We start from the raw sequence: 24,595 nt of genomic DNA, 5'->3' as shown, positions 1-24,595 counted from the left end.
GGACTTTCTATTTGGTGGACTGGAGAGGGTTTGGTCCTGAGGAAAGGTCCTGGGAGCCAGAAGAGAACCTCAGTGCTCCTGCTCTTATTAAAAAGTTCCTCTCTCACTCTGGCCCCAAGAAGAGGGGGCGTAAGAGGGGGATACTGTAGCGCCCATGGCCGCGGGCCGTCGGGTTTACTCACCTCCCGACGCCCGCAGCCATGGATCTGTGAGCGCTGGCCTCCGTCTCCCTCCTAGGAGATGCCAGCGCTCACTTCCGCTCCATTCGGCTGGATCCCGTAGGGTGCGCGTGCACGCTCGCGCCCGGCCTTAAAGGGCCAGCGCGCGCAATTAGGAAATCGTCATCACCATCAACTGCCACGATTTCCTGGTCTATAAGAAGGCTCCTGGCCTTCTAATCCTTGCCTGAGCGTTGTTAGTCTTTCCCAGTCTGTCTCGCAAATGGTTCCGTAGTGTCTCCCGTTCCAGCTGTTACCCGTGCCCTGTTATCGTTCCTGTATTCCGTGTTGTTCCTGTGCCTACCCGCGTTCAAGTGTCTTCTGCCACGTCAAGTGCCATCTGCCACGTCAAGTGCCATCTGCCACGTCAAGTGTCTTCTGCCACGTCAAGTGCCATCTGCCACGTCAAGTGCCATCTGCCATGTCAAGTGCCATTTGCCACGTCAAGTGTCTTCTGCCACGTCAAGTGCCATCTGCCACGTCAAGTGCCATCTGCCACATCAAGTGTCATCGGATACTGCCCGCCACATCTGGCGCCACTTGCCGCACCTGCCTCCATCCGTGCTGAAGCCACAGCCACCGCCCGGACTATTTCAGGTACCCAAGCATACTGTCTGCCATTTACCTCTGCTTAGACTGTGACCTGGTCAGCTGCCTCCCCGCTACGGCGGAGCAGCCTAGTGGGTCCACATACCCTGTGCCCGTGACAAGAATATTGGATTTTTTCATGAATTTACATTGTGGACATGTGGCACATTTAAACATCCCTTTCAAAGGGTGCTGTGGCCATGCTGTATTGTCTGATCTTTTAAACTCAAATCTTACAAGGAGATCACGCAGATTCTGTGCTCTTCTAGAGGTCATACTTGGATATTCACCTATCATATCTTGTATTTCTTTACAGAGTGTCAGATGTGACCAATTGTTTTGTAAGATCACCCTTATCTTTTCCCAGTGTTGTCCAAAACCTGATATAAATCTGGCTCTACTAGGTATAGTGAGATTTGGAGTCATATTATCTAGCTGGCTAGTCATTCATATCTCCTGTCTATGGTCATATAAAAGGGATTTTCTATCAGTGTGTAACGCCCTATTATATCCACGTTTTATACTTTTTCCAGAGTATCCCTTTTGTTTAAATCGTAGTGCCAAGTCCTGCGCTTCTTTTTTAAAAGTATATAAGTCAGAGCAGTTCCTGCGAAGATGCAGGAACTGACCTACTGGAATCCCCCGAATTAGGATTTTGGGTGATGGCTTTGAGCCAGTAAGAGGCTATTACCAGCAGTAGATTTTCTGAAGGTGCATGTCTCTAGTCTGTCATTATTCCTCTTACTCATGAGATCAAGAAAGCTGATCTCCTGAGTACTGGTAGTGTATGTCAGTTTGATATTGCAGTCATTGCAGTTAAGCACTCCAACAAAGTCCCTCAGCTGGTCATGTGTACCATTCCAGATCATAAAGACGTCATCAATGTATCTATACCAACAATAGACATGTCTCTTAAAAGGTTCACAAGGATAGACAGCCACCGATTCCCAATAGCCGAGGTGAAGGCATGAATAGGAAGGTGCGCAACATGACCCCATAGCGGTACCCTCCACTTACAGATAATACTTGCCATCAAAACCAAAACAATTATGGGGCAAAATGAATTCCAACATGTCCACGATAAATTCATTCTGATGAGATAACTCTGGTCGGTATGAAATCAATGGTAATGCAAATGGAAGCGATAGTTTCCGTTTGACTTTCCGTTTATCTGTTCTACTGAAAGAAATGTTGAATGGAACAGACGAATGGAAGTCAGTGCTGATGTGAACAGGCCTTTAGCCAGGAAAGCACTGGTATCAATAATGAAGAGTGGTTAAAGGGGCTCTGTCACCACATTATAAGTGCCCTATCTCCTACATAATGTGATCGGCGCTGTAATGTAGGTAACAGCAGTGTTTTTTGTTTTTGTTTTGAAAAACGATAATCTTTGAGCAAGTTATGAGCAATTTTAGTTTTATGCTAATTACTTTCTTAATAGACAACTGGGCGTGTTTTAAAACTTTTGACCAAGTGGGCAATGTAAAGAGAAGTGTATGACACTGACCAATCAGCGTCATACACTTCTCTCCATTCATGTCCATTTGTACTCAGCATAGCGAGATCACGCTGTGCTGTCACATACACACACATTAACTTTACTGAAGTGTCTTGACAGTGAATAGACATCACTTCCAGCCAGGGCGCGATGTCTATTCACAATGCCGACACTTCGGTAAAGTTTGTGTGGGACTTAATAACTGCACAGCGTGATCTAAGCTATGAGTGACAGCACAGCGAGATCACGCTGTGCAGCGATTAAATAAAATGCAAAAATAAAAAAGGGTAAATAGAAGGAATATAAAATATATGACATTTAGAGAGGAGATAGTTATATCTATATATGGAAATGATGTCTTGAACTAACAAAATAAATAAAAAAGATACATTAAGAATTCTAATATTTTAGTTGACTTGTAATAAGGAACCCTTCAAGACATATACAGACACAAGATACAGTAGAAGAAGCCCTATCCAAAAGAGCTGACAGCTGGAGGTAGATAGGCAATATGGAAAAAAAGGGTTTTTAAGGGATTCTCTAAATAGTTTAAGGCCAGTATCACACGCACAGAGTTGCCGTTTTAGGCCGGGTTCCCACGTAGAATAAACGCTGCGGAATTTCCATAACAAAATTGTGTGCGGAAATTCCGCAGCATTTACAGTAGCAGCGAAGTGGATGAGATTCAGAAAATCTCATGCCCACGCTGCGGAAAAAAAACCGCAGCGTAAACGTTAATAAATTGACCTGCGGTGCGGAATTTAATTCCACAGCAGGTCAATTTATGCTGCGTTTTTGTTGATTTTCCGTTGCGGATTTTCCCTATTTAATTCAATGGGGATGCAAAACCCGCAACAGAAAGCCAAGTGTTGCGACTTTTGCGGCGTATTTGCAGCGATTACGCCGCAAAACGCTCAACTACGGAAAAAAAAAAAATCATACTTACCCAGAACACCCTCCTTCTTCCTGCAGTCTGGCCTCCTGGGGTAACGTTGCATCCCATGTGAACGCTGAAACCAACCACAGGCTGTAGCGGCGGTCACATTGGATGATACGTCATCCCAGGAGGCCGGCCTGTATGACGTCAGAGAGTTGGCCTCCTGGGATGACGTTACCTCCAATGTGACCGCCGCTGCAGCCAATCACAGACTGCAGCGGTTACATGGGCTGCAGAGTCATCCGAGGCCAGACTGAACAAGGAGGGACGTGTCACCATAACAATGGGTTACGTAAGTATGAGCGTTTTTTACCACTGCTTTCCGAAGCGGAAATTCTGTCCGAAAAAATATACCACAATATAGTGTTGTTTTGTACAGAATGTGCTGCAGGTTCCAGCTCGGATACGCTGCATGCTTTTTACGCAGCGTATCCATTCTGTGGGAACCCGGCCTTATGGTGCAATTTTTTAACGAAGTTAAAATCAGTGTCAGAGACTCTGTCGCAAATTCCGACAAATAACGCAAGAAAAATAACGCTGTATGCAGAATTTTTTTTCCCATCAAAACAATGGACCCCATTGTAAATCAATTGGGTACGTTGGGCGCTGCTAGTATCCGTTGTGCGACAGATCTGGCACTGTGTCATGGTTTCCGTTATAAATGGAGGCCACAGTGCAGAGGTCAACAGAGCCTTAGGCCGGGTTCCCATGGGTGAGATACACTGCTTAAAAACTGCGCAGCGTATATCTGACCTGGAACAAGCAGCACTCTCCATCCAAAAAAAACCTCCCTCTTGGCTGCAGCGTCACATGGGATGAAACGTCATCCAGGGAGGCCGGACTGCAGGAAGAAGGGGAGAGTTCTGGGTAAGGGGGGATTCACACGAGCGTGTATTCGGTCCGTGCGGGCCGCGTGGTTTTCACGCGGCACGCATGGACCAATACAAGTCTATGGGGCAGTACAGACAGTCCGTGCTTTTTGCACAGCGTTTGTCTGCTGCGCAAAAAGCGCGACAGGTTCAATAACTCTGCGTATTTCGCGCATCACGCACCCATTGAAGTCAATGGGTGCGTGAAAATCACGCGCACCACACGGAAGCACTTCCGTGGGACGAGCGTGATTCGCGCAACAGCAGTGAAAAGGATGAATGAAAACAGAAAAGCACCACGTGCTTTTCTGTTTCCGAACATCCAAACGGAGTGTCTTTGCGATGAGCGAAGCCGGACAAGCGTACCGAACTTCACCGGGTTCGGCCAAACTAGTTTTGGCCGATCCCGGCAAAAAAATTATCGGTACGCGACGTCAGGAGATAGTCACTGTCCATGGTGCTGAAAGAGTTAAACTGTTTCAGCACCATGGACCGTGACTTCCGATCCCAAAATACATGAACCTGTAGAAAAAAAAACCAAGTTCTGACTTACCGCTAACTCCCGGCTTCTTCCTCCAGTCTGACCTCCCGGGATGACAATTAAGTCCAAGTGACAGCTCCAGCCAATCACAGGCCAAGCACAGGCTGCAGTCACATGGACTGGCGCGTCATCCAGGGAGGTGGGGCCCGATGTCAAGAGAGGCGCGTCACCAAGGACGCGTCACCAAGGCAACGGCCGGGAAGTTCTCGGTAAGTACGAACTTTTTATTTTTTTTCTACAGGTTTTGCGATATTGTGTTCGGCATTCACTGTCGAGGGTGCTGAAAGAGTTAGCTCTTTCAGCACCTTGGACAGTGACGGCCGTCGACTAGCCTCATCTCTATGATGGCGGCTGCGCGAAAATCACGCAGCCGCGCATCAGACACGGATGACACACGCAGCTGTCAAATGGTTTTTGCGCGAGCAAAACGCTGCGTTGTTTGCGCGCGCAAAAACGCAACGCTCGTGTGAATCTGCCCTAAGTATGATTTTTTTTTCTCCTGAGTTGCGATTTTGCGGCGGAATCGTTGCGATTCTGCCGCAACTTTGGCTTTCTTTTCCGGGTTTTGCATCCCCATTGAATTCAATGAGAAATCCTGCAACAGAAAAGCAATGAAAACGCAGCAAAAAATTGACATGCTGAGGATTTAAATTCCGCACCTAAAATCAATTTATTAATGTTTACGCTGCGTTTTTCCCCCACAGCGTGGGCATGAGATTTTTTAGATCTCATCTACTTTGCTTGTACTGTAAATGCTGCGGGAGTTTCTGCAGAATTCTGTTACAGAAATTTCGCAGAGTTTACGCTATGTGGGAACCCGGCCTTACACATTAGGAAGACAGTGGCAGCCTCACATCCTCTCTATTCGGACACAGCCTTCTGACCAGTGGCGGATTATCATATGGGCTCACAGGGGGCCCATGGCAGCCCGAACCGCACATCGTCTTATAAAACTATTCAGCGCGCTAGCGCTGCTAACTGCCGCTACGGAGATGGGGAGGAGCAGGGAATTGGCCGGGATAGGGGTAGATAGCAGGCGTTAAGCACGTCTGCTAGTGCTTAGGACACGCCTCCCTGACAGTGCGGGCGCCGCCATTGAGTAACAGAACAGCGACGGACGGCTGTTCTGTTACTCCAAAGCTGGAAGAGAAGAGCCGGGCAGGCGGTCACCGTCGCTGAGGTTAGTACTGGCTGCCGGTTTATCCTCCTGCCCAACTGGTTCACGACCGCTGGCTGTATTTTTACGGCCAGCGGTCAGGGTCTTTAAAACCCGAGCCATAGACTTTTTACGGCTCAGGTTTTAACTTGCTGCCTGCGCGATCGGGCAGCTGAATGTCGGGTCTCCGGCTGTCAGTGACTGCCGGGGACCCTGAGGAGAACATAGAAGCAGCTTTAGCTGGTCACATGATCGCCGGGTGCCGTTAGTGACAGACTGGTGTTGGGTCTTACTAGACCCAGTACAGCCCTATTAGTGACAATCGTCACTATGAGAGGGCTGATTGTGAAGCCCCAGTTACAGTGGAAAAACATGGTGTAAAAGAAAGAAAAAAATATATAAAGTTCCCCAAAGGTCTTTTTTAACCTTTGAGGGACAGACCATAGTAATAAAAAAATTAAAGTAAAGTGCAAAGAGAAATTAAATAATAAATACACATAAAATACCCACCCCAAAAAAAAACGTTCCCCCCGCCAATCATTGTTGTAACCCTAGCGCTGACCCAATTACCCTAATATAGACATGTAATATATTAAAATTTACGGTAAACAATGACGATTACAAATAAAAGGTCTATTTTAGGGTGAAACTATGTTATTACCAAAAAAAAATAGCTGAAACGTAAAAAAGCTTATTTTTTTACTATTATTTTCAAACTTTATAAATAAAAATTCTAAAATAGCAAAAAAGGTGTGCATAAAAACGATAAATAAACCTGCATTGTCTACGGAAAAAACGTCGCAAAACTCACGTCGTTAGCCCAACAAATAAAAAAGTTATAGCCATTTAACTAACGCGTGCTAAAAAGGGCTAAACGGTGTCTGGTCCTGAAGGCTCAAAATAGCCCGGTCCTGAACTGGTTAAAGTCACTGGCCGACGCTAGGTGGGAGATTATGCAGTAAGGGGAGGGCTAACATCTAACTGACGGCAGCTAGCTCTATGGGGGGGGGATAATAGTTTCCCCCCATAGAGCTCTCTTCAGTCAGTTAGACGCTCAACCCCCCCCCCCCCCTGCAGTATAGTAACTACTGAGGACCCTATGGGGGAAGGCGGGATTATTCCTAGAGCCCTCTAATTGCAGTCAGATGGTTAGACCCCTTGCAGTATAACTCCCCCCCCCATAGAGCTCTCAGCAGTTATTATATTTTTATTTTTTATTTTTTTTTAATAAAAATGTGTGTTTGGTGCAACTTTGTAATTATGTTTTATTAAAAAATATTTTCACTTTTTGAGATACAGCTGCTTTGTATCCTGTATCCGTCAGGTCAGCAGGACTGACGGGATCAGTGAAACGGGCCCTGCGCTAAATTATAATCTTAGATGTGATAGATTTGAGGTGGATCCTGCGTGTCACTGATCCCCGTCAGTCCTGCTGACCTGACGGATACAGGATACGAAGCAGCTGTATCTCAAAAAGTAAAAATATTTTTTAATAAAATCAATCAATCACACTGATACACACACATACATTATATATATATATACATATATATATATATATATATATATATATATATATATATATATATATATTTATAATATAAAGTTTTTAAATGTGTACATGTGGCACTATATACAAGGGGGAGCGCTGTGTGGCACTATATACAAGGGTGAGCGCTGTGTGGCACTATATACAAGGGGGAGCGCTTGCCCAAAAAAGTAGTGTTAAAAATAGTTACGGCACGGCAGGGCGGCGGTGAGGAAGGGGGGCCCAAGTTTGGGTAACAGCCCAGGGCCCATGGTCTACTTAATCCGCCACTGCTTCTGACGTATTCCCCCTCCAGACGTTCTTATTGGCAGTGAGACATCTTAGAGCTCACCGGTGTATAAGGATTTAAACTTTTTTTTTCTGCATGATCGCATAAATATCTCACATTTCCTTGAGTTTTTCCAACATGGAAAAAATAAACCCTCTGTGTGTCTAGTGTTCAATGGTGGTCAGTGTCCAGTCACTGATGGTTATCTCATGTACAGCCAGCATAAGGAACATCAATTAACAGATTATACAGTGATATGTCCTGCACAATCAGGGAAGGGAAATGAATAAGGACCGGTTCACACAGTGCAGATTTTGCATCTTAGAGGAGTTACTTAAAGGCCTTCCTTTAAAGAAGTTTTATGTTTAAGTTCCGTTCCTAGTTTTGCTTTTAAAAACACATGCAAAATCTAAATCTGAACAAGGCCTTATAGTACCACCCCGCCGTATATACCTAAAGATACCGATATACTGATTGCCGCCTGAGTGCTAGCTAAACTTTGCTAAACTGTTATATCCCCATGGTAACCGGATGTGCGAACCACGCCCCCCGGAGACAGGTAACGCGGCCATGACAACGAATGCGGAACTGTACTGCGCATGCGTACATTGGTGATTCTTTTTTCCTAAACACTTATTCGTTCAACCCAACAGTGTGGGCGGAGTCACGCAACCTCCTCCCCAATCATCGCTTCCCTGAAGCAGGACGCCTTTCATCCTATTGGAGCATTGACTTGATCAGCGCGTTAGCTGTCACAGCAGGTTTGGCAGCGGCGAAGAAGGGAGAAAGGCAGTGTGAGAGCTGATAGGACTAGGCCGAGGGGGCGATCATGGTGGGGTTCGGAGCCCCGCGGCGTACGGGCCGGCTGCCCCCCTTTGTGTTGGTGACATTGTTAGTGGTCATCGCCCTCCTGGCCTTTAACTACTGGAGTGTGTCCGCCCGGCAGGCCGCCCTGCAGGAGGATATTGCGGCTCTTCAGGAGCAGGTCCAGCGTACAGAGGTAGCCCGGAGCCGGCTGGAGAAGCGTCATTCGGAGTTGATGGTGCAGTCGGAGAGCAACCGGCGGCAGCTTGAGCAACGATTGGGCGAGTATCAGAACGTGGGGGATCGACTACAGGCCCGGGACTTGGAGGCCCAGCGCTGCGAGGCGGACAGGGTGAGAGACTGGAGTGACCGAAGCTGTGTGTGATCATCCTGCCCAGGCCTTTGTGCGGTGTGAGGACGCCCCCGGTCCAGATCTGGGTTATTCATGGTAGTACATCCGGCTGTGACATCATACGTCTGGTCCTGTCCATGATTAATGGGGCCCCTCTAATATAGACCTCATTGTGACGTCATCGGTACACACTGGCCTGTGCTGCTCTAGCTTTACATGTCTTCTATATATTATACACACATATATTTAACCATTTAGAGGCATTGTCCACTTGTTAGAAGCAGATGTGTTTTGGGGTTAATGGACTGTGACTATAAATGCTCCACATAATGAAATGTGGCTCTTGATGGTGCCCCCCAATTTCTGCAACTTGTAGGAGTTGTATATTCTGTAGTCCGGTCCCTTCTGGACAAAGCTGAGAATCCAAAGGTTCACCCTGGTCCTGGCTGGATGCCACCCTGTTCTTTGCACTTTGTATATCACCCGGTAGTATTACAGCTGTCTGAACGAGGCCGAGCTCCCAGACACAATAATACACCATTAAAATGAGTAGATTTCTATTTGTGTTGGATAAGGGCGCGTTCACACTTCTGTGTGTTCAGTCTGCACCTTTCCAAAAAATAGAATTGGATCCCAAGAAATACACAAACTGAAGCTATGTCAATGTGAATGTTAACTTATTAAATCCAATCCAGTGATGAGTGCCAAAGAAATTCATGAGCTTACCGAGCGCCACGGTCCCTTGTCCCGTTCCCCCCCCCCCCCCCCCCCGGGTGTCTGTGAAGTATATATTTTCCCATCTGAGAATCTCTGTGTATCTACAGGAGTGATGATAAATGTTTGATCACCCACTGATCACAGGAACGTGAACTCTGCTTTCTAGAATCATGCCAGGAGGAGATGAACGGGGCATTTTTGTGATCAGTGGTGGTACCACTGCTGTGACCCCAACCATCTTGCGTTTATCCCCTAAGGCCCCATGCACACAATCGTAGATTTTATCTGTGATTATAGATCAGGTAACTACGTATGAAATTGCAAACCCATTCAATTCTATTGGCCACGGACACCTTTCAGTATATTTGTGTGTGTCCGGGCCGTAAAAATGATCCGCAAAATATAGAACATGTCCTATTTTTGTCGGCAATTGTGGTACGGACTCGCTCTTAGAAGTCTATGGGCGCTTACACAATTGCAGACGGCTATGGATGTGCATCCGTTTTTGCAGACAGTAAAAACCCTTTACGGTCGTGTGCATGAGGCCTAACGTGTGGATAGGAGAGAAATAAGCCTTTTATTAGGGGCTGTTCTTGTGAGGTGATTTCAGGCCTGTATGAATGAATGTAGTTCCCTGCATTCAGTGTATGAATTGTGTCGTCCTTAAAGGGCCATTAAATATTAAATAGGCGTTGCTCTCCGAACAAAGTTTTTTTGTAAGTCAATAGTATACGCAAATATAAGTAACTACTTTGTAATATATCTTATTAGAGAAAAATGTATCTTTCTCAACTTATAAGGCTCCACCCCCCCCCGCTCCAAACTGTTCACCTACTCCAAATTTACTGCTAAATCTATCTCAGAATATCTATTTTCTGAGCGATCAGGTTCCAGCTTCCCATAGAAGTCTATGGAGAAGGGAGGGTAGAGTAGGGAGCGGAGTAAGAAAGAGGCAGAGGCACACTGATAATGCTACACCTTCTAGTAAGAGTTCTATTTCCCCCCCCCCCAGTGCTGTATTCTCAGCTACACTAGTCATTACTGCTGTGTAATGTCCTCCATGCTGCTGCAGCTATCTATGATAGAGACAGGAGAGCAGGATTCTCCTCTTCTATGTGTTCATGGTATAGAAGACATGATGGCAGTTAGGCTCTGCCAACTAGATCACAGAACATTGAGAATTCGAGAGACCCTGCAGAGGGGAAATCTGCTAAATAATGCAGAAGACCAGTCATATAATGGCCAGAAAATGCTGCTAATGTCATTTAAAAATATGTATATAAATGTTTGTGTGCATAAAATCTGCAGGTTGTCAGGACTGAAGGTGTGGGAGATAAAGTAATGATCATGGGGCCAGACGTGTTTTTTTTTCTGTGTTATCGCATTCTCTTCTCCCGAGCCCAAAATAACAAATTATAGGGAACAATACATTGTATACAACTTCATAGCCAAGGGAGATAAGATAAGACTTGGTTTGTTCTAGATAAGACTTGGTTTGTTATACTTTTAAAGTTTACAGTAGGTTGACCTTTTGAACACCGTTTTACTTATATATCATCTTTATAGGCTTCGTTCTGACCTTCCGTTGGAGCTTTCTGTCAGAATAGAGCCCTGACTGACACAAACGGAAACTATAGGTTTCAGTTTGCATCACCATTGATTTCAATGGTGACGGGTCTGGTGCCAATGGTTTCCGTTTTGTCTCAGTTGTGCAAGGGTTCCGTCGTTTTGACGGAATGAATAGCGCAGTAGACTTCGGTATTCATTTAGTCAAAACGACAGAACCCTTGCACAACTGAGACAAATGGAAACCGTTGGCATGGGATCCGTCACCATTGAAATTAATGGTGATGGCAACCTATGGTTTTAGTTTGTGTCAGTCAGGGTCACGTTCTGATGGGAAGCTCAGACGAACGTCAGAACGGGACCCTGACACAGATGTGAACGAAGCCTAAACTGTGAGAACCTTTTGGTTAGATAATTCTCACCCAGAGCTAAATTCACAATTCTTTAAAGCATACCTAACCTTTCAGGTGATTTTTCAGAATAAGCGGTCATATGTGTGTACATGAGGAATAACTCTCTTTATCCCCATTATATGACTTGTATGTGGCATTATTTAACAGTTTTCCCTTCTGCAGGCTCTATTTTGAACTCTCTGTTTTCTCTGAGATAGTGGGTGAAGACTAAAGGCCCTATTACATTACACCAGTCGATTTTGGCCGGTGCAGTGAGCGATGATCGAGACAGGTCGTTGATGGGCGCTCGTTTGCTCCTGTCACGAGCTAGTATGGGGATGAGCGGTTGTTACTCCGATTGCTCGTCCCCATACATTATTATAACGTCGGCAGTGCGTCTCCCTGTTTACACAGGGAGATGTGCTGCCAACATAAGATTTAACGTTTTTTTTTTAAACTATATGATCATCGGATGAACGAGTGTTTGTTGATCTGCTGACCGCCTCCCTGTTTACACAGGGCAATTATCTGCAATGAGGGTTCTATGAACGATCATTTGCCCGATAATTGCCCAGTGTAAAGCCCCCTTTACTACGATCATGTCTTCTATACACTGCGCTTAGAAGGGGAGAATCCTGCTCCTATCTTTATCTATCACATTTATAGAAACAGCAGTAACGTAGAGGAGATTATACAGCGGTAATAACAGTGTAGCTGAGAATCCAGCACTAGGGTGAGAAATAACACTTAGGCCTCATGCACACGACCGTAAAAATTCCCGTTATTACGGGTCGTAATTACGACCCCTAATAACGGGCTCATAGACTTCTATTGGCGACGGGTGCCTTCCCGTTTTCTCACGGGAAGGTGCCCGTGCCGTTGAAAAAGATAGAACATGTCCTATTTCAGGCCGTAATAACGGCACGGACAGTCCATAGAAGTCTATGGAGCTCTCGTAATGACGGGTGGCTACATGTGTGCACCCGTCATTACGGCAGCGTTGCTAAGCGACGTCAGTAAATAGTCACTGTCCAGGGAGTTGAAAGAGTTAACTGATCGGTAGTAACTCTTTCAGCACCCTGGACAGTGACTACCGATCAGTATAAACCTGTAAAAAATAAAAATAAAAGACGTTCATACTTACCGACAACTTCCTGCTTCCTCCAGTCCGGTCTCCCGCCCGTTGCCTTGGTGACGCGTCCCTCTCGACATCGGGCCCGACGTCCTGGATGACGTTTCAGGCCATGTGACAGCTGCAGCCAATCACAGGTCAATCACAGGCTGCAGCGGTCACATGGACTGCCGCGTCATCCAGGGATGTCGGGCTGGATGTGAAGAGAGGGACGCGTCACCAAGACAACGGCCGGGTAAGTATGAATTTCTTTAACTTTTATTACAGAAAAGGCTGTCCCTTCTCTCTATCCTGCACTGATAGAGAGAAGGGGCTGCCGATTAGTGCAGTGCTATTTTGCCGCCAAAAACGTGCTCGTAAATACGAGTGGAATACGTGTGACACCGGACCCATATTTACGGGCATGGGTTCGCAAATACTGGTGCAAAACGGGTGGAATACGTGTGACACCGGACCCGTATTTACGCCAGTATTTACGGGTGGGAAAAAATACGGTCGTGTGCATGAGGCCTTACTATGAAGATAGGAACTTAATAAAGTCCCAAAAAGGTTTCACTATTCCTCCTGAGACCTGTATTTCTATGAGGGCTGTTTCAGATTTTCCAAGCTTTTGCCAGTGCACGCAGTAACATCAGGTAACAGATTTTAATGTTTCTAAGGCCTCATACACACGACCGTATTTTTTCCCACCCGTAAATACTGGCGTAAATACGGGTCAGGTGTAACACGTATTCGACCCGTTTTGCACCAGTATTTACGGACCCGTGCCTGTAAATATGGGTCCGGTGTCACCCGTATTCCACCCGTATTTACGGGCACGTTTTTGGCGGCAAAATAGCACTGCACTAATCGGCAGCCCCTTCTCTCTATCAGTGCAGGATAGAGAGGAGGGACAGCCCTTTCTGTAATAAAAGTTAAAGAAATTCATACTTACCCGGCCGTTGTCTTGGTGACGCGTCCCTCTCTTCACATCCAGCCCGGGATGTCGCGGCAGTCCATGTGACCGCTGCAGCCTGTGATTGACCTGTGATTGGCTGCAGCGGTTACATGGGCTGAAACGTCATCCAGGGACGGCCAGGATGTCGGGCCGGATGTCGAGAGGGACGCGTCACCAAGGCAACGGCCGGGAGACCAGACTGGAGGAAGCAGGAAGTTCTCGGTAAGTATGAACGTCTTTTATTTTTATTTTTTACAGGTTGCTCTTTATTCTGATCGGTAGTCACTGTCCAGGGTGCTGAAAGAGTTACTGCCGATCAGTTAACTCTTTCAGCTCCCTGGACAGTGACTATTTACTGGCGTCGCTTAGCAACGCTGCCGTAATGACGGGTGCACACATGAAGCTACCTGTCATTACGGGAGCTCCATAGACTTCTATGGACTGTCCGTGCCGTTATTACGGCCTGAAATAGGACATGTTCTATCTTTTTCAACGGCACGGGCACCTTCCCGTAAGAAAACGGGAAGGTACCCGTGGCCAATAGAAGTCTATGAGCCCGTTATTACGGGTCGTAATTACGACCCGTAATAACGGGAGTTTTTACGGTCGTGTGCATGAGGCCTAAGATTGAGAATAGAAACGCATAGTGCAACACCGTTTGGATAATACATCACAACAAAAATTTTATTCCCATACGCTCAAAGATAAAAAGTTTCAAGCATGTAGTAAGATGTATAAAAACGTCACACCAAACACATCCAGCCCGACCCTGGGTTTCGCCCTTCCGGCTTTTTCCGGGGCTTGGAAAAGGAGGGATAATGCTATCGGGTGTTTTTCAGGGGTTGGCCTAGGCTCCTTCGTTCCAGTGAAGGTAAATCTTAATGCTTCCGCATACTAAGACATTTTGGACAATTGTATGTTTCCAACTTTGTGGGAACAGTTTGGGGAAGGTCCTTTTCAGTTCCAGCTTGACTGTGCCCCAGTGCACACATCAAGGTCCATAAAGGGATGGTTGGGTGAGTTTGGTGTGGAAGAACTTGACTGGTCCGCACAGAGCCCTGACCTCAACACCATCAAACACCTTTGGGGTGAACTAGAACAGATTGTGAGCCGGGCCCTCTCATCTGACATCTGTTTCTGACCACAGATGCTCTTCTGGATGAATGGGCAAAAATTCCAACAGACACACTCCAAAATCTTGTAGAAAGTCTTCCCAGAAGAGTGGAAGCTGTCTTAGCGGCAGAGAGGGAACTAACTCTATGGTAATGCCTGTGGATTTAGAAAGGGATGTCATAAAAGCTCCTGTATTTGCATATGTACTGTAAAAGGTTCTACGGTTCAGTTAATGAGCTTTAATTGTAGGGATAACTGTGTCATGGCCATTATTATTGCACTAGTCCCTCTTAATGATCAGGATCCAGAACACACCTTAGGGACTATGTAGGAGCGGCAGTGAGTGGACCTTCAGTAATATGGGCTTGACTGATGTTGGTACTAAAACAGCCAGTAAACTGAGTCACAAGATATAGTAAATTGTAAAAGGAGTAAGGGTCACCATTACATCCAGCAATTTTATGTAATTGAAGAATGCAACATCAATTCAGCTGCCACTTAGAGGCTCTGTCACCAGTTTCATACTTCCCTATTTCCTACCTAATCTAATAGGCGTTGTGTTGTAGCTAACTGTTTTAAAAAAAAAAAAAGTTTATTAGTGACAAAGTTATGAGCATTTTAACATTTATGTAAATTGTAACTACCACAGAAACATTAACAAAGTGCAGAGATTGTGAATAGACATCCCGTGGACAGTGACGTCAAGGGCTTCCTCGGCAACAGCGCTTAACGTAGCGCTGTGCTCGGGGAGTCCACGGCGAACGGAGGAACTCCTTCTGCTACTCCGCTCTGAACTAATGCTGAAGCAGGGAGCTGACGGTTCCTTGCTTCAGCATTGGGTTCAACTGTATCTGCGTCCTGAAGACGCAGATACAGTTGACAGCAGGACACCGCCCGGAATCCGGGACGTTTGGGATGTATGGCCCGGGGGGAATGTAGCGCTATATACAGGGGGTGTGTATGGGGCGAAATCTACAGGGGGCTGTGTGGCCATTGCTCACATACCACCAACGGACTGCGCTACTTCATGATGTCATGAAGGAGCACCGGCGCGTTCCTCCTTCGGCCTGCTCTCTCCCTTCACGAGGGAGCTACGGTGCCCCATGGGCTGCAGATGACAGCCTGCGGCCCACGTGTTCGAGACCCCTGCTTTAGATTGTATTCTGTTATAGCCAGGCTCATTGTTGATGTGATTTTATTATTTGTCATTTTTGATGTGTGCCGCTTTCCTTGATTGTAAAGTGCTTTAAAACTTGCTGGGGTTGTGTAAGTAAATCTTGTTATATCATGTACAAGGGCAGCACACTATGGGACGCTAGTAGTGAGTGAGAGGAGCTACCCACCCCTGTGCCCCAGTTCCATTCTCAAATACCCAGCCTGACATCCCCATCATGTCCGGAGGGTGAGGCTACACATCTTATTGACTATTCACCCTTTCCTCCTGAGCTGAATGGTCCGCTCAGGAGAAGCATCCTCAGGGGAGGGGACAGTGGCAGAAATACTGCAGTATTGGAAATTTCCTATATTGTCATTTCAAGGTCAATCAAAATTGTGGCATATAGACCATACTGTCTACCACTTACCTTTTTTATAATATCTAATACATTACATGTTTTTTATGACCCTATGTCTGTGCCACGTGAAGTAATAATAATTCATGATGTCATTTCTCGGGAATCTCTTTATTTTCCAATTCATTGTGTGTGGCAAGGTCAACATAATATGTTTGATAACTAGTGTTTAGCCATTTACAAGACTTCGAGTTGGATTGCAGGAGTGAATCTGGAAAGATGTGTCTATTCAGCAGGCAGGAAATAAAAATAGATTGTAATCCTGGTTAGAACATTTTGGAATTTGAGCTTGAATAAACACATTCCTTTTGTGCAGGTGCATAATACTTTACATTTCTCAGCGTATTTCTTACCATTTCAATCAGAGAAAATAGCCATTCTATTATAACCATGTCTGTTCCCACAAAGAGTACCAGATATCCGTTTATTATTTTTAGTAATTTGAAGGAAGTTGCGGGGCTTATGGTTAGCGGAAAACCCCTTCAGGACCAGGCCAGTTTTCATTTTTTTTTTTCATCCCCCACCTGCCAAGAGCCATCACTTTTTAAGTTTTTCGTCGACATAGGCGTATGAGGGTCAGTACCATTCCGGTGATACCAAATTTATATCTGTTTTTTTATGGCGTTTACCCTGCGGGATAAATAACTGTATATTGTAATTGTTCAGAAAGTTATTGACGCAATGATTTCAATTCTGTTTATTTTTTTATTGTTTACATTATTTTCTGTAAAAACAATGGGGAGTTTGTTTGGTTTGTTTTTTACCTTTTTAGGCGGGATTCACACGACCGGGTCGTTCCCGAGCCCGAGTGTCGGCCGGTAAAATCGGCCATTTTGCCCGGCCGGTTTGCATTAAGTTTTGCATCCGTGCCGGGCCGGGCAGATCCGGACAGGGACATCAGCGGCAACTCCTGAAGGGGAATCCCCATGTGTTCGGGGATTCAGCTTCAGGAGTTTCCCCTGATGTCACTGCCCAGATATGGACAGAGACATCAAGCGCTCTGTCCAGGAGCGGAATCCCCGAAAACACGGGGATTCCGCTCCTTCAAGGAGCTAAAGTGCGGCTAGCACATAGCAGAGCGGGGAGATACCTCCCCGATCTGCTATAGTGGCGTCGCTACAGTAGTAGTAGCAGCCGCAGCAGCTGCAGCTGCTAGCGGCGCCATCGAAGGTGTCGCCGGGCCAGGGTGCTTTTAAAACAAGCAGGGGAAGGGAGCCAGCGCAGCGCTCCCTTCCACCTGCTGTACACCCTGGCCCTGCCACACAGTGTACAGCGATGCCATTCGTCAGAATGGCATCAACTCCTCCTCCTCACATGCACTCTGCGCTGTGAGGAGGAGGAGGAGATAGAGCGCAAGCTCCGGAAAAGCCGGCCATCACTCGGGACACATTCCGGTGATGGCCGTGTATTACCCGGCCCCATAGACTTCTATGGGGGCCGGGCGGCCGGGTACCCGGGCGAAGATAGAGCATGTCCTATTTTTTGACTGCCGGTTTTCCCGGCCGTCAAAAAATCGGTCGTGTGAATAGCCCCATTAGGGGTCTATTATTCCTAATGCAGCCGGGTGCCGGACGATTTATGAACGGCCGGCACCCGGCCGGGAAACCCTGCCGTGTGAATGAGGCCTTAATGTTTGGTTTTTTTTTCTGTTCATCCTGCCTTCCAAAAAATACAACTTTTTGATCGCCTTTTTATTGCATGTACACAAAAATGGTGGCAATAAAAACTACAAGTTGTCCCGCAAAGAATAAACCCTCATACAGCTAGGTTTGCGGAAAAATGAAAATGTTACGGCTCTTAGAATATGGCAACACAAAAACAAATACTGTAAACATTTTTATTTTTTTTTAAATCATGTCTTGTGCTAAAGTAGCAAAGCATAAAAAAATATACGGTATATAAATTTGGTATCCTAATTGTAATGATCCGCAGACTAAAGTTATGTAATTTATGTCACACAAACTGCATAAAATTCAGACGCGACAAAGAATGGCGGATTTGCTGGTTGTTTATTTTAGTGTTGTTGTTTTTTTTTTTGGGTGGGGTTAGAAAATAAATACGTACTCCAAAAGGATACCATTCACAAATACAAGTCCCGTCTCGCGGGAATAAGAAGCGACATGCCCTATCTTCGGGCGTTTTAAGTCTCTGACCTCCCATTGACATCAATTGGATGCAGAGAAAGCGTATTTCGCTGCGTTTTTGGCCCGCGGCGCTCAATGGGCAAAAAATGCAGCTAAAAACACCTCAAAAATCAGAGTGCAGGCAGAGCAAAATCTACAAAAAAACTCAGTGTGAACCCAGCCTTAATGTTCAGGTGGCAGTAGCTCACATCTCGCTGCAGTAGTGGGGTCTATGTCTGCATTTTGGAAAAATATATATATATTTTACAAACATGCCCTGTACAGCAGTCTGGTGTTGAACAAGGTACGTGTATCTGATGCCAGTGTGAACAGAGCCGAAGACTCAGGCTATGTTCACATCTGTGTTGGAGGCTCCATTGCAGATCTGGTCCAAAATATCTGAGAAAATAGCGCAGCATACGAAATGACAGAACCCTGACGGAACCCATTAAAGTCAATGGGTGCCGTTGGTGTCTGTCTTGCGACGGATACAGCACTTCCTTTTTTTTTTTTTTTTGGTTGTTCTGCTCCTATGATGGAGCAGAACAACGGAAACGCTAACGCGGATGTGACTGACGCCTCCTTTTAGTGATTGTACTTTTTTTTGGGTTACTTACTACTGGGCATGTCCCACGTTTATGTACGTAAACAATCATTGTTTGCACCATCTGTTCTTACGCCTTAACCAAATATGATCAGTGAGTGTATTAGAAACTTGAGGGCTATGTACTCCTGCAGCCTTTTGTATTGCTCTTAAGGTGACTTCACACGCAGCGTTCTTGGGAATAACGGCGTGTTTTTGTATCAATTTTCCTGTCGCTTTTTTGGCGGTAAAAAACACTGCAGCTAGATGTTAGTTCGAAGTCCTTAGGGAAATGAAAAACAATACAAACATAAGGTTTTTTTTGGATCGGCGACATTTTTTGTTTTTTTAATTGCAGCGAGGCTGGTTCCGGCATTATTTCAAGCGTGTTTCCCCCATAGTTTTTTTTTTTTTTTTGCTTCTTCAAAACTTGATCATGTGATGCAAAAAGATTACTCTTTGCAACACATGATTTATTCTGAAAAATGCCATTAAAAAATGCAACACACATTGACACTTGCATTTTGAGACAGTGTGTGTTGCGTTTTGTGTCAATGTGTGTTGCGTTCTTTAATGGAGTGTTTTTTGTGTAGCTTTTCAGAAAAAGTTATGTTATTAGTAATGTAGAAAATAAAATAAAACTTAGACCGTAAAACACACTGTTTGCAAAAAAAAACTCCATAAATGCATGTACCATTTTACTAAAATAAACTTAGGGGTTTTTTTTAAAGCCTTTTTTTCGGTCTTAAAGAGGCTCTGTCACCAGATTTTGCAACCCCTATCTGCTATTGCAGCAGATAGGCGCTGCAATGTAGATTACAGTAACGTTTTTATTTTTAAAAAACGAGCATTTTTGGCCAAGTTATGACCATTTATGCAAATGAGGCTTGCAAAAGTACAACTGGGCGTGTATTATGTGCGTACATCGGGGCGTGTTTACTACTTTTACTAGCTGGGCGTTGTGTATAGAAGTATCATCCACTTCTCATCAGAACGCCCAGCTTCTGGCAGTGCAGACACAGCCGTGTTCTCGAGAGATCACGCTGTGACGTCACTCACAGGTCCTGCATCGTGTCAGACGAGCGAGGACACATCGGCACCAGAGGCTACAGATGATTCTGCTGCAGCATAGGCGTTTGCAGGTAAGTCGATGTAGCTACTTACCTGCAAATGCTGATGCTGCTGCAGAATCAACTGTAGCCTCTGGTGCCGATGTGGCCGACACGATGCAGGACCTGTGAGTGACGTCACAGATCTGCACTGCCAGAAGCTGGGCGTTCTGAAGAGAAGTGGATGATACTTCTATACACAACGCCCAGCTAGTAAAAGTAGTAAACACGCCCCGATGTACGCACACAATACACGCCCAGTTGTACTTTTACTTTTCAACACGCCCACTTGGACTTTTGCAAGCCTCATTTGCATAAATACGAAAATGGTCATAACTTGGCCAAAAATGCTCGTTTTTTAAAAATAAAAACGTTACTGTAATCTACATTGCAGCGCCTATCTGCTGCAATAGCAGATAGGGGTTGCAAAATCTGGTGACAGAGCCTCTTTAAACTGTGTGTGAAGGAAGCCTTAATGCATCTATAATAAATTAAACTAAGCAACTTGACAAATCTTAAAAAAAACAACAAAAAAAACCAAACCCTTTCGGTTACACAGCTCTTATGCAGATCTGTGTGTCTCTATGGTTACAGACTACAGGATCAGACAACACAGGATTTAGTTGTAATCATATTTTACCCTTTCACCTATGACCGCACCCCTGGAGAGACATCCCATTCGCTGGACAGGAAGCCTGAGGATATAAAAAAGGACACACCTTTCCACACACCCAGTCAGGTTTCCTGTCCTCCGGATGGGATAGTCCTGTTAACCCCTTAAAGAGGCTCTGTCACCAGATTTTGCAACCCCTATCTGCTATTGCAGCAGATCGGCGCTGCAATGTAGATTACAGTAACGTTTTTATTTTTAAAAAACGAGCATTTTTGGCCAAGTTATGACCATTTTTGTATTTATGCAAATGAGGCTTGCAAAAGTCCAAGTGGGCGTGTATTATGTGCGTACATCGGGGCGTTTTTACTACTTTTACTAGCTGGGCGTACTGACGAGAAGTATCATCCACTTCTCTTCACAACGCCCAGCTTCTGGCAGTGCAGACACAGCCGTGTTCTCGAGAGATCACGCTGTGACGTCACTCACAGGTCCTGCATCGTGTCGGACGAGCGAGGACACATCGGCACCAGAGGCTACAGTTGATTCTGCAGCAGCATCAGCGTTTGCAGGTAAGTAGCTACATCGACTTACCTGCAAACGCTGATGCTGCTGCAGAATCAACTGTAGCCTCTGGTGCCGATGTGTCCTCGCTCGTCTGACACGATGCAGGACCTGGGGCAGGAAGTGACGTCACAGCGTGATCTGCCAGAAGCTGGGCGTTCTGAAGAGAAGTGGATGATACTTCTCGTCAGAACGCCCAGCTAGTAAAAGTAGTAAAAACGCCCCGATGTACGCACCTAATACACGCCCAGTTGGACTTTTACTTTTAAACACACCCACTTGGACTTTTGCAAGCCTCATTTGCATAAATACAAAAATGGTCAGAACTTGGCCAAAAATGCTCGTTTTTTAAAAATAAAAACGTTACTGTAATCTACATTGCAGCGCCTATCTGCTGCAATAGCAGATAGGGGTTGCAAAATCTGGTGACAGAGCCTCTTTAAGGACACGGCCAATTTTGGCCTTGAGGACAGAACAATTTTTTTACATTTCCCTCTTTGCATCCCGACGCTAAAATCTTTTTATTTTTTTTACAACGTAGTTGTATGAGACTTTGTTTTTTGCGGGACGAGTTGTACTTTATGTAGGTACCATTTTTTGGTACAAATACATTATCGTTTTATTTATATACATTTTTATTTTGGCGAAAAATGCTGAAAAAAAGCAGTTCTGCAGCAGTTGTAATATATATATATATATATATAATTTAATTTTTTACAGCATACACCGATCATCATAAATAATGTTATACATTTGTTGTACAGGTTGTTACGGTCGTGGCGATACCAAATATGTCCGTTAGTTCATGTTTTGGGACTTCTATTTTAAAAAGTTTCTTTATTATAAAAAAATTTGTTTTTGTGTATTTTTATTTTAGTTTTTATTTATTTACCCATTCTTTTTTTTTTTTTACATTTCATTTAACATTTTTTTTTTTAATCCCATAAAGGGATTTATCATTTAGATTTTGTAACTGTAATGTACTGGCATATATCTATATGCTAGTACATTAGCCTGTGTACTGATTGTACACAGGCAGTTGTTAGGGCATACCTTAGTATGCCCTAACAACAGGAAATATGTTCAGACAGCCCTGGGGACCTTCAATGAACCCTGGGCTGTCTGGCCATACAAGTTGTGGGCTTTGATCGCGTCAGTTATCTTCTGTGATGCAATCAAAGTGCAGTCCCCTCTCCTTGAACGCCGCGATCAGCTTTCATCGCGGCATCCAAAGGGTTAACGGCGGAGAGAAGATGTTTCTCTCTTAAAGAAACAGAGGTGGACCCCTAGTGGTTGGCAGGGATATATTAACAACGAGAGATAATGTGCCTAGGCACACATGGGTCCCAATTTCCCAACCACTGTTTAGATTGTAGCAGTTAAAATGTAACTTTTATTAGTATATCAAATAGAGGACAAACAACAAGCAAACGTTACAATTGTTTTCAAGAAACGGCAAGTTGTCATAGGAAGTTGAACCAGTGTATATAGCACGTCGCTGTACACCGTGTGAAAGACTGATTTGGCAGCTCCAGACTGCCGTTAGTTCATACAGTCACACACACAAGTGAAAAGGATCACTGAGCCGTCAGTGAATATTAAAATGGCGATAGCCCCCCCGACATGTTTCGCTGCATAAGCAGCGTCCTCAGGGGATAATTCGGGGCTTCTGAGCGCGCGTTTGATTTCCTGCTCCTAATATAAGCTTGTACTCATGACGTATGACATCGTCATCACTCCTTAGTGCCAATCGGCTACTCTCATAAGACAGGCCTCCATGTCGGGTGAATGACACAGTCGGCGGCCAATGAAGTGCCGAAAGTCAAGGTCCAATCAACGCGTGCCTCACGCGCATGCGTATAGCAGTCAAAACGGGTGACTGAAACTACCACCGACGTCTACCATACAGATCGTAAGTAGAAGATGAAAATCAATAAATGTATATAACTCGGTGGGGCAGCTAATAGCATTAGATGACAATAGGGCGCCAGTGAGTGGAGAGTATAAATTCAGATATCTACCCCCACAACAAAGTTATCACTGGGCACAAATAGGATATATGCATCCATGAGTACAGTGGATAATGATCATGTAATGGAGAAAAAGCAGGAATCAAAATACTAAGTTGTCTGTAATGTCAGTGATACTGTATATGCTTAATGAGCACTGTGTAATGTAAATAAATATACATCAGGAATCCATTTGCATTAGTAGTGTTTTATAAACTGTCAATCTGACAGTAATAACATGCTGCAAAGGTAAAATTCTACAAGAAGGCCATAAAGGTGAAGCCTTCATTGAGACCATTGGGGCTGAGGGAATTCAGCCTATGTATCCAACGGGCTTCCTCCTGTAAGAGCCTCTTGTCTACTTTGCCAGCCCTGGGGCCCAGTTTTACTTGCGTGATGCCCCAAAATTGGAGGGCCTTTGGGTCGCCCTCATGGAAGGATCTCACATGTCTAGAGAGGGGAGTGTCCTCTTTCGTATTGATGGTACTGACATGTTTTGAGATCCTTCTCTTGAGTTGTTGGATGGTCTTGCCAATATACAATTTGGGGCAAGGGCATCTGGCGGCATATATGACGCCACTGCTCTGACAATTAATAAAATGTCTAATGGTAAAGTTATGACCGTCTAGGGGGTTATTGAAATGCTTGGTCTTAGGCATGTATATACAGAAGGAGCATCTGCCACACGGGAAGGAGCCCACAGTAGGAGACGCAAGCCACGTATTACGAGGAATGAGTGGTCTCGAATAATGACTCAGTGTTAGGAATTCACGAAGATTCCTACCACGTCGATAGGTGATGTTCGGGGTATTTGAAATCACATCAGCCAGATCTGGATCTGACTGTAGAATAGCCCAGTGTTTTTTTTTAGGATTTTAGAGATCTGGGTGGAGCAGGTATCGAAATTCCCTATGCACCTAATATTGGAATTTATGTCATGTTTTTCTTCCATAGAGTAGTTCCTCTCTTGGGGTAGCTCTAGCTCTTGCATACGCTCGATGCAGGGTTTTCTTTGGATAACCTCGTGCTAAAATTTTTTGAAAGAGAGCATCACATTCCAACTGAAAAGTATGTTCCTCAGAGCAGTTTCTTCTGGCCCTGAGGTATTGTCCAATTGGTATTCCCTTCTTGAGAGCAGCTGGATGAAAGCTCCCATAGTGTAGAAAGCTATTGGTAGCCGTCTCTTTTCTAAAGATATTGGTGTTGACACCACCACCAGAATCCAGAGAGATTTGAAGATCAAGGAAATCAATAGTGTTTTTGTGTATACAGTGAGTGAATTTCATACCGATGTCATTATGATTATGTCCATAAAGTCAAGAAAGAGTGTCCTATCACCATCCCAGAAAATGAGTATATCATCGATATACCTCCCCCAAAATAATATGT

At 45.0% G+C, this 24,595-nt stretch overlaps 1 protein-coding gene across 4 annotated transcripts in view; it reads left to right on the top strand.

Moving 5' to 3' along the window:
- The first annotated feature begins 8,337 nt into the window (after nucleotides 1-8,337).
- GOLM2 (golgi membrane protein 2) overlaps nucleotides 8,338-24,595 on the top strand; it is a 67,654-nt gene continuing 51,396 nt past the window's right edge. For 2 of the 4 annotated variants that reach the window (XM_075858425.1, XM_075858423.1), the window contains exon 1: nucleotides 8,339-8,780. In XM_075858425.1, the coding sequence (XP_075714540.1) occupies nucleotides 8,454-8,780 (327 nt within the window). In that variant the 5' untranslated portion in view covers nucleotides 8,339-8,453. Of the gene's footprint in view, nucleotides 8,781-24,595 lie in introns of all 4 variants that reach the window. The other 2 variants (XM_075858424.1, XM_075858422.1) reach the window with 2 other exon arrangements.

This window comes from Rhinoderma darwinii, chromosome 3, assembly GCF_050947455.1.
Source record: "Rhinoderma darwinii isolate aRhiDar2 chromosome 3, aRhiDar2.hap1, whole genome shotgun sequence".
Classification (NCBI taxonomy): domain Eukaryota; kingdom Metazoa; phylum Chordata; class Amphibia; order Anura; family Rhinodermatidae; genus Rhinoderma; species Rhinoderma darwinii.
This window is presented reverse-complemented; position numbering and strand designations above follow the sequence as displayed.